Below are 10589 nucleotides of genomic sequence, written 5' to 3'. Positions count from 1 at the left end.
AGGAGGTTTCCCTCAAGTGCACTTTTGACTTGTGTAAGTCAAGGATGAAGACTTGCCTTGGACGAATCTGATCTCAAATATACAAACCCCATGAATATGAGCTTATTCCATGTGCCGCTACAGGTTGGATCTGGACTGTCCCCCAGGGGTCCATGTGTTAAAGACGTGATCACTGGGCCACAGCTTCAGTGGCAGGTGGTAAAACTATAAGCAGAATGGCCAAGAGAAAGATTTGGGGTGAAGGAAGTGTGCCCCTTAAGGTGTCATGGGGTCCACTCTCACTTCCTCTTCCACATGAGTCAGAAGTTGACTGAGCCTCTCAGTTACACACTGCCACCTTGGTATATCATGCCAACCCTGGCCCAAAGCAAAGAGGCCCAAAACGCCCAGGAACATGAGCCAAAGAAAGCTTTCCTTTTTTAAAGTTGATTTTAAAATGTTTTTATTATCATTAATGTGTGTAGACATATGCAAGAGAGAATATGGGGGCCCAGGGAATGAACTCAGGTCTCCAGGTTTGTATGGCTTTTGCCCCCTCTGCCATCCTGCAATCCCTGAAGTTGACTTACCTCAGACGTTTGTTAAAGACACAGAAAGCTGAAGCATATGCCAATTTAAGGGAGAAAAGAAGCCGCCTCTATCTGCATCGCTAATGGCTTCCACCTGGCTGCGGATGAAGTACACTAATGACTCCTGTTTCTGACCAATAATGGTTTCCATTTTCTAGTCACCGTATGAAGTAATGGCAGTCCGTTACAATATTCAAGTGACTGTACGCTTGTGACAACCTTAGTCTTTCTTGCTGCTTTGACAGAATATCTCTGTGACCGTGATTTATAATGAACGGAAATGTATTTCGTGCTATTCCGGAGGCTGGGGTGGAGCGGACATCGACAGGCCTCCTTACTGCAGCATCCCGCAGTGGACATAGTGGTCTGTTCAAGCAGGGGCGGGGTCACAGTTCAAGCAGGGGCGGGGTGGGAGATCTTTATATAGAATCCATTTCCAGCATATTAAACTCCGATAATGTCACCAATTCTTCCCTGCGTGTTTGTGCACGTTTGGACACGTATGTGCAAGTGCATTCTTGCACAGTTGTATGCACAGGGCAGAAGATAGCCACCAGTGCAGTTCCTCAAGAACTGTCTATTTATACTTTGTTTCTCTTATTCTGAGGCAAGGTTTCTTGTCAGGCTGGGACTTTGCCAAGTACTCTAAAGTAGTGGGCAAACAAGCCATCGTCCCATCTTGCCATGCATTTTATAGTATTATTAATATTTTTGAGGCAGGGTTTCTCTGTGTAGTCCCCGCTGCCCTGGAACTCACTCTGTAGAACAAGCTGGCCGTAAACTCACAGAGATCCATCTGTCTCTGCCTCCCCATTGCTGGGGCTTGCACTTCGGCTTTTGTAATGTGAATTCTGGGGCTCAGACTCAGAGTCTCACACTGGAACTCTCTCCCCAGTCCTGCACAGCCTCCTCTGACAGATCCGACCTCTTCAGAATGCTGGGATGGCCAGAGAGCCTCAGCAGCCCTGGGAGTGACTCAGTGAGTAAAGCGCTCAGCTCTCAAGAATGAGGTCAGATCTCCAGCACTCAGGCAAGACCAGGTGTGAGGGCCATGTATCAACAGTCCTACAAGGGGGGAGGCAGAGAGAGGAGAATCCTGGGAGCTCTTGAGCCAACTCACCTGATGTTTGCCGTGGTGATCAACAAAAGATCCTCTTTTAAAGTGGAAGAGTGGACTGACCCTCAAAGTTATCCTCTGAACTCCACATGCGCACCATGACACATTCATGCTCTCTCTCTCTCTCTCTCTCTCTCTCTCTCTCTCTCTCACGCACACACACACACACACACACACACACACACACACACAAATAATTTAAAAAGTTAAACTGTGGGGCGTTATGTTGAATGCCTTTGACCTTTAATCCCAGCACTCAGGAGGCAGAGACAGGTGGATCTCTGTGAGTTCAAGGCCATTCTGGTCTACAGAGTGAGTTCCAGGATAGCCAGAGCTACACAGTAAGACCCTGTCTCAAAATAATAAATAAATAAAATCAATATGTTAAAAAAAAAAGGCACTGTAAGCTTTTGTGGTACACGTTAAAGCCATAGTAGTACTCATAACACGTATGCAGTCACCTAACCACTCAGTGACCACTCCAGCATCCACTCCAGGCAAACCTGCAGTGCAAACATCAGTCAGTACAAGACCTCAGTCCCAGGGTGCCTTAGGGTTTCTATGGCCGCATCCAAACACCATGACCAAAAAGCAAGTTGGTACCAGGAGTGGGGTGTCACCTTGACAGACCTGACCAGGTTTGAAGGACGATTAAGAAAGAACTTTGGAACTTTGGACTAGAAGAGCCATTGAGTGTTGAGAGCTCAGTGGGATGTTCTGTGGGAACCTGGAAGAAGAGAATGTTGAGAGTAGCACAGACCACAAAGGCCTGGCTTGTGAAGTTCCAGAGGGAAGTTTGAGAACTCTCCCAGGACCATTTGTTACTTTGAATTAAGATCTGTGATTGTGGTTAGCTGGGGCTGAAGAATCAACTGTGACTAACAAGATACCAAAGCTACTAAAGTGAAACTTTGTTTTGCTTAGATATCTGATGTTCATCAGCTGGAGCTAAAAAATTAGCAGAGATTTCACTGAGGTGAAATCTTCTGGGAAGTGTTCATGGGAGCACAGAGGAACTGTGTTCCAGAGGCAGCTACGGTTATACCTAGTGTTGGCAGCCAGACTTGGTAATGTGTGAGAGACACCTAGGTGGACTGGTTTTGAAGGCATGAAGGGGTCATGGAGAGCAGCTGAGGCTTGGCACTGTAAGAGGCCAGGAGAGGCTATTGGTGAAGGTGCAGCCTCAGTGGCAGTTGAAGGGCCAGGAATGAAAGGGTCATGCAAAGAAGTTGAGGGTTGGCACCAGAAGGAGTCTATGAGAGGCTATTGGTGAAAGTGCAGCCCAGTTGCAGCAGAAGACCTCAGTGTGTTAGAGATGCCAGTTTATGAGATGACCACCATGGGACAGCAGCAGCAGTGGAGTGGAGCCAGCCAGAGCCTGGAAGACAAGCTGTGTGGGCTGCAGAGGGCAGAGCTGGAGAAGTGACCCAAGCCCTTTGGATGAGTCCAGAAGATTACAAATGGATCCCAGACACTGGACTGCTGGAGTTTGATTTTGCTTTGATTTGGCTGTGACTTTGCCCTGATTTTTCCCTCTTGACATAAGAAAGTATTTTTTTTTTTACCAGAGCCCACAATTGAGAGACTTTAAATTTTAAAAGAGATTGGCTATTTTAAAGGACTGATATTTTAATGTGCTTTAAATTTGTAAAGACTGTGGTCCTTTTAAAGTTATTTATGTGTTTAATGTGAGATCTTGGAGGTGAATAAGAAAGGAAGGGTTGTGGCTTAATAATGATATGTTTGTGTGTCAAGTTGACAAGGGGTCGGTTGTACTGGCTGGTTTTGTGGGTCAACTTTACACAAGCTAGAGTCATCAGAGAGGAAGGAGCCTAGTTGAGGAAATGCCTCCATAAGATCCAGTTGCAAGGCATTTTCTCAACTAGTAATCAATGGGGAGGGCCCAGTCTACTGTGGGTGGGGCCATCCCTGGCTTGGTAGTCCTGGGTTCTATAAGAAAACAGGCTGAGCAAGCCAGGGGAAGGAAGACAGTAAGCAGCACCCCTCCATAGCCTTGCATCAGCTCCTGCCTCCAGGCTCCTGCCCTACTTGAGTTCATGCCCTGAATTCCTTTGGTGAAGTATAAGCCAAATAAACCCTTTCCTCCCCAACCGGCTTTTTTAGTTATGCAGTTTTGTCACAGCAACAGAAACTATAACTGAGACACAGGCTAAGTGAGTTCCATCATGTGGACTGCTCAGGGCACAGGCCTCCCTCCTCAAGTAATTCAGAATTTGAAACAAACGAACCAGGACATCTTTTTGCCCATCTTCAAAGTATATTTCTCATTCCCCTTATCCCTTCATTCCTTACTTCTTTCCTTCCCTTCCTTCCTCCCTTTGTGTGTGTGTGTGTACCCTCCAGCTACCAAGAATCAAACCCAGGACCCTGAACATTCAGTTTATCACTCACGTCTACCCAAAGCTAGCTGACCATGAGCCAAAAGTGCAGAACTTTTAGTAGAGAGCCAGACTAAATACACTATCAGGTGAGACTGCTCTCTCCCAGGCCCTGCACTCCCACCTGCCCGGCACATTTGATGGGCAGGCTTCAGTAATCTCAGCACAGGGAGGAAAATCACTACAAGTTCAAGGTTGGCTGAGCAAACCCTGATTCTGCAAAGTCAAAAAGAATCAATAAGATGATAGTGTTGAATTCTTTCACCTGAAGACATATTTCAGGTTGTGAATGGAGCCGGGCGTGTCTCCTATACTGAAGTCAGTTAACTAAAAAGATAAGAGAACTTTGAGCTATGCCTGAGTACCTCCATCTGTCAGATGATCTTAAAGCTCTTCAAAGTTAAAAGCCTTGTCTAAGGCCGAGCAAAGCAGAACACAGCAAGCCCTGAGCCCCAGCACTCAGGATGCAGGGGCAGGCAGATCTGTGAGTCCCAGGCCACCCTTGTCATGAGCTTCAGGCCAACCAGGGTAGCACAGTGACACTGTCTCAAAAGCAAAAATAATTGTCAGGTGGTGGCACATGCATGGCCTGGGCTTACAGAGTGAGTTCCAGGACAGTCAGGGTTACACAGAGAAACCTTGTCTTGAAAAACCAACCAGCTAGACAATCAAACAAACAAACAAAAATGAGTAACAACTGCTTCGAGACTTCAAACTACTAGTGCAAGCCAGGGACTTTATCAAAATCCAGGTGACATGTACCTTGCTACAAATATTCCACACGTCCTATTATAAAGTATCTGAGGTGACAATTTCTCTGAATGTGACCACATCTCTCTCCCTGCTGTGTGCCTATATCGTCTTTTCTGGCATAATAGGACAAAGCAACTGAGAGTCTGGAGCCAGACCTGAGATCTAGTCAGGAAATCATCATGAGCCAATCCTGCCTCTGCTTCCTGTTAGCAACTCGCCTGGAGACCCTACGTGCTCACATCTCAGGAGGTCAGAAATGGGGGGACATGGAGAGCTTGCAGTGAGCTCCTTTCCAAAACACCCAAATACTCCAAAGGAATTGCTATAGCTTCACGCCATGACACTGGGAGGGAGGTGACAGGTGAAATCATGTCACAACACAGATGGGAAAAGGCCCCATCATCTGAGTCCCCCTTCCATAAGATTATACACCCTGGACAGTTGTCTGTTACCATGACAATTTTCTTTTTACATCCTATGGCTATAGCATATCAACTCAATGCAGGTCAAAGCATTAACTAGGCAGGTAATTTTTAAATCACCCAGACAGACAGATGGGTGCAGATTAGATATACATTTCATTAAAAATTCGTTATTATTTATTGCTTTGCTGTTGGTGCAATCTAAACGGAAAAATGTAAGTGTCATTGGCTTACTCAGTAAATATGAATGGATTACCTACTAAAGACCAAGCACAGTACCACGTATGAGCATGCCATGGGTATCCCACAGGCCCCATCTCTGCCATGGGTATCCCACAGGCCCCATCTCTGCTTCGGAGGACTTTTTAAGCCCAGAGATAAGGTGAGCAAGCAATGAGCAACATCACAAGTGTAGACAGTTCTAACATGGAGGATACTGGGAGGATGCTTGCTGTGTGTGCTATGTGAAATGTGTGGTGAGACCTCACACTGGGGAGCCTCAGCTGCCTGGAAGCTCAGGAAAGCTTCCTCAAGGGGACTGCAAAGCAGCAGAGACAGGCTGCCATCTGCTTGGCCTTGTACACCTGAGTTCAGCTAGCGCTGATGCTTGGGCAGATTGGTGTGTGTGAGTGTGTGTGTGTGTGTGTGTGTGTGTGTGTGTAGCATGGTTCAAGCTTCTTTCATGGTAACACACACACACACACACACACACACACACACACAAGCTTCAGCACTTGTTTGCTATCATTATATACCAGTGTAAAATGTCAAGGGAAAACAAAAGTTGCAGCAACCGCAAAAGATGGGTTTGGGGGAGGGGTTGCTCAGGATTCCAAGGGTAGTTGCTTGGGGGCTTCTTGCTGGGTTTTAGCGGTTGGCCAAGCCTCAGAGCAACTCTTAGGCAGGCTCTCCCAAATACTGTTTTCATAATACTGCTTTAAAAACAGGGTCCCCACCACCATCACCACCACCCCCGTGCAAGGACCGATTTCTAGTTGCATTTTAGCCAATGCTCGGATCAGGTTTTTCAAGCGACAAAGAGATACCTGAGATCCTGGGCAGAGGACATCCTAGCTCGGTCAGATTTGGGCAGGCTCAAGTGACCAGTGTCTTAAGGCAGAAGGGAGTCGGGGTAGGGTCTGGCTGAACCCTCAACCGGGGCTTTTAACTCAGGGTCTAGTCCTGGCGCCAAATGGATGGGACCTAGAAAAGGTGACAGAGTGCGCAGGACACCAGGAAGCTGGTCCCACCCCTGCGCGGCTCCCGGGCGCTCCCTCCCCAGGCCTCCGAGGATCTTGGATTCTGGCCACCTCCGCACCCTTTGGATGGGTGTGGATGATTTCAAAAGTGGACGTGACCGCGGCGGAGGGGAAAGCCAGCACGGAAATGAAAGAGAGCGAGGAGGGGAGGGCGGGGAGGGGAGGGCGCTAGGGAGGGACTCCCGGGAGGGGTGGGAGGGATGGAGCGCTGTGGGAGGGTACTGAGTCCTGGCGCCAGAGGCGAAGCAGGACCGGTTGCAGGGGGCTTGAGCCAGCGCGCCGGCTGCCCCAGCTCTCCCGGCAGCGGGCGGTCCAGCCAGGTGGGATGCTGAGGCTGCTGCTGCTGTGGCTCTGGGGGCCGCTCGGTGCCCTGGCCCAGGGCGCCCCCGCGGGGACCGCGCCGACCGACGACGTGGTAGACTTGGAGTTTTACACCAAGCGGCCGCTCCGAAGCGTGAGTCCCTCGTTCCTGTCCATCACCATCGACGCCAGCCTGGCCACCGACCCGCGCTTCCTCACCTTCCTGGGGTAAGTGCAGCCCCTAGGTTCTGTCCCTTCGTCTGTCCTCGGCTCCCCCTCGCCTGTCCAATCACACTCGCGAGGGCCAGCCACTCTCTTCGCTCAAACAACTTTGTGTTTGCTCTCTGGAGCCTCCCTCCTGTGTGCACTCACCCCTCAAAAGACTTTTCCTGATTCATTTACTCAGCGCTTGTTGCCTGGGCACCAGCCAGGTCCAGGTATGAAGTGGAAATTTGGAGGAAAACAAAAACAAAACAAACGAAGCTGTCATAAACCTTAGCACTTTGTCTGGAGCCTTTGAATTTTGCTTCAGTGTAAGACCAGTAAGCTGGTGTCCCTTAAACTCTGTTAGGAAGTTTTGATTTAAAAGAGGAAGAAAGAAAAGATAGGAAAAGCCTCTATGGAGAAGAACCATTATTCATCTTGCTGCCTTTTAAGCATTTAAACATTACTGGGCTGGGTGTGATACAGTTAATGGACTGTGTACCTCGCATGCAAGAAGACCTGCATCCATCCCCAGAGCTGTGTAATCCCTGGCATGGGCACACACTTGCAGACTGGCACTTGGGAAGTAGGTGTAGGAGGATCAGGAGTTAACGGCGATCTTTAGCAACGTAGCAAGTTTGAGGGTAGACTGGACTGAATAGGAGTGGAGGGAGGAGAGAGAGAGATGGAGAAAGGAGCCGGAGACTGACTGACTGACTGACTGGGAAAATGATAGAGGTCAGTGGGACAGACAGGAGAGAATATGACCAAAAATACACTTTATACACATTTGAAGATGTCGTGACGAAACCCCATTATTATGTATAATTAATATATGCTAATAAAAACACCATAGAGGCACGATTCTCCAAGATGAGGGTGCAGAGCGGAGGCTGCCTCATCAACTGCAGGAACCACATCTCTGGCCCCTGTTCCGTGAGTGCAGACTGTCCCCAAGATGAAAGGCTCAGGCACAGTCATAGGCCTTCTAAACTTGGGAGCCTCCAGAGATGACCACGTCCTTTGTTGTTTTTGACATTGTGTAACCACTATTGAAGGCTGACCTTGAACTTTTGATCTCCCTGCCTCTTGAGGGCCACCACACTCAGCTGACTACATCTTCACCAGCCCATTCTGTCACCATTGTCAAAGGCCTAGACTTCGATCGCATGTCCAAGCCCACACTATCTGGCATCACTGCAGATCTCACACAGATTCATCCCCATGGCTAAGGGTCTGGTAGTCCAACTACCCTGTTTTCTCCAATCTGACTCATTGGATTTCTGTAATGGCTTGAGAGAGTTGGTGCTTCTTACAAAGCTTGAAGGTTAAGCTAATTGTTTCGTCTTGCCTAGCATACACAAAATCCTGGGTTTCATCCACAACATTTTGTAAAACGAGGCATGGTGGCTCATGACCTCCACCCCAGCATTTAGGAGCCAAAGACGTAAGGATCAGCAGTTCAAGGCTATCCTCGGCTACATAGCAAGGCCGGGGTGAGCTGCAGCAGACGTTATCTTAAAAAAAGAAAAGAAAAGAAAGAAAAATGTAAAGGTCTGTTGTGATGGTGGACGCGTTTAAGCCCAGCATCTGGGAGGCAACGATGAAGAAAGTAAGGTTGTGGGGAATTAAATAACTCATCTGTGACCCATCAGCTAGTAAATAGAAGTAGTCTTTGAAGCCAGACTCTGATCACAAAAACAAAGGCATACCAAAAGACAACAAACTAATTATTATTTTTAAAGGAAATAGGGCTGTGTGTGTGTGTGTGTGTTTTAAATTGCCTAGAAACAAATTGATAGACTGATTAAAAACAACAACCTCCATTAACATTCAGCTAGACTTGGGGCGCAGGCCTCTGACGTGCCTCCAAGGAGGTTTCACCAGATGAACTCGGAGGTATGAGTTTATTACAAGCACTGGAAGAATGGAAACAGGTCTCTCTGTCACATTTGTAACCAGAGAACAGACAATACGCAAAATTTAAATGTTAATCATAGAAGACTCTAGAATTGAAAAAGGAACATCTGTTAAATTTCTCTTCCCTGGGGAAATTAGTCAAAATATATCCTCAGCCTGGATTAGTGCAGAATACCAAGGAGACCCAGTCCTAGAGACAATGTGAAGCAGAATTGTGATGTGAGCCTCCTGTGCCAGACACAAATGTTACTTTAAAACTTTTTACTAGACACATTTTACAAAAGGCAGAAAGGCCAAACACCATTACCAGCTATCATCCTAGCACTTAGAGTCAAAAGGATCACTTGTTCAAGGCTAGCCTGGGTGACATAGTGAGGTCCCATCTCAAGAAGCAAAACAGCAAAAAGGAAACAGAAACAGTAAAGAGTAGTGTGTGAACACTAAGGTTTGGCGGTGCTGGAGCCAGAGTCCGGGGTTCCGCACACTAAATAGCCTGCTCTGCCACAGAGCTGCATCCGCAGCCGCTATCAAAGCAGTATGAAACAGCTCACATTCCCTTTCTGGCATGATGCATCTAAAAAATTGTGGTTTTCCCTTGTCAGTTCTCAGTTCAGTCCGGCTACATTTTAAGTGCCCAGCAGAGCTATGCCTACTGTATTAGAAAGCGCCACTCTATCTGAAGTAAGGCACGTGTGCGCGCGCGCGCGCGCACACACACACACACACACACACACACACACACACACACACACACGGCCACAATTCCTCATTCAGATGACACATTGTTTCGGGTGACAGAATGTAGTGTTGAGGAGTGGTAGAAATCATAAGTTCTTCGGGCCAAAAGAGGCATTGAATGACAAAGCAAGCAAAAAAAAAAAAAAAAAAAAAGAAAGAAAGAAAAAAAGAAGAAGAAGAAGAAAGAAAGAAAATGCAGCTTTTGCTTGCTTCCTATGCTGATCTGCTTCTTTTTCTTCAGGAAACATTGTTTTTGTTTGATGTTTTTGGTTGTTTTGTTTTGTTTTGTTTTTGCCGTTTCATTATAATTTAATAGTTAAATTCCCATGTCATCATTGACAGCTGCATTCTGTGTATGGAGAAGCATATGAAGTACATGATCTAATAACTCATTTTATTGGTTACTTTTCTTCTACTGTGATAAAACACCACAACCAAAGGCAACGTAAGGAAGAACTTTCTTTTTAAAGGTCTATTTATTTATCTTATGTATGTGAGTACACTGTCTCTGTCATCAGACACCCCAGAAGAGGGCATCGGATTCCATTACAGATGGTTGTGAACCACAATGTGGTTGCTGGGAATTGAACTCAGGACCTCTGGAAGAGCAGTCAGTGCTCTTAACCGCTGAGCCATCTCTTCAGCCCAAAGTAAAAAAACATCTACTTGGGCTTATATTTCAGAGAGATTGTGTAATGGTGAGGAGGAAGGGGTGGGGAGGAAGGGCAGGGGTGGCCAGGCCAGGAGTCTCCACAAAGCAAAGAGCTTCTGGAAGTGGGGTAAGGCTGGAAGCTCTCAAAGCCCACCCCTAGCGGCTTCCTTTAGGGGACCATGGGATCAAATAAGTGTGACTTAGTCAGGGTTTCTGTGGCGGTGATGAAACTCCATGACCAAAAAGCAAGTTGGGG

General features: G+C 47.2%; 1 protein-coding gene across 1 annotated transcript in view; it reads left to right on the top strand.

The window, feature by feature from the left end:
* The first annotated feature begins 6722 nt into the window (after positions 1 to 6722).
* Hpse (heparanase) overlaps positions 6723 to 10589 on the top strand; it is a 40233-nt gene continuing 36366 nt past the window's right edge. Inside the window, exon 1 of the mRNA NM_152803.5 lies at positions 6723 to 7047. Coding sequence (NP_690016.1) covers positions 6845 to 7047 — 203 coding nt within the window. The 5' untranslated portion in view covers positions 6723 to 6844. The remainder of the gene's footprint in view (positions 7048 to 10589) is intronic.

This window comes from Mus musculus, chromosome 5 (genome assembly GCF_000001635.26).
Source record: "Mus musculus strain C57BL/6J chromosome 5, GRCm38.p6 C57BL/6J".
NCBI lineage: Eukaryota > Metazoa > Chordata > Mammalia > Rodentia > Muridae > Mus > Mus musculus.
Note: the sequence above shows the minus strand (reverse complement) of the source record. Positions and strands in the feature narration are given on the sequence as shown.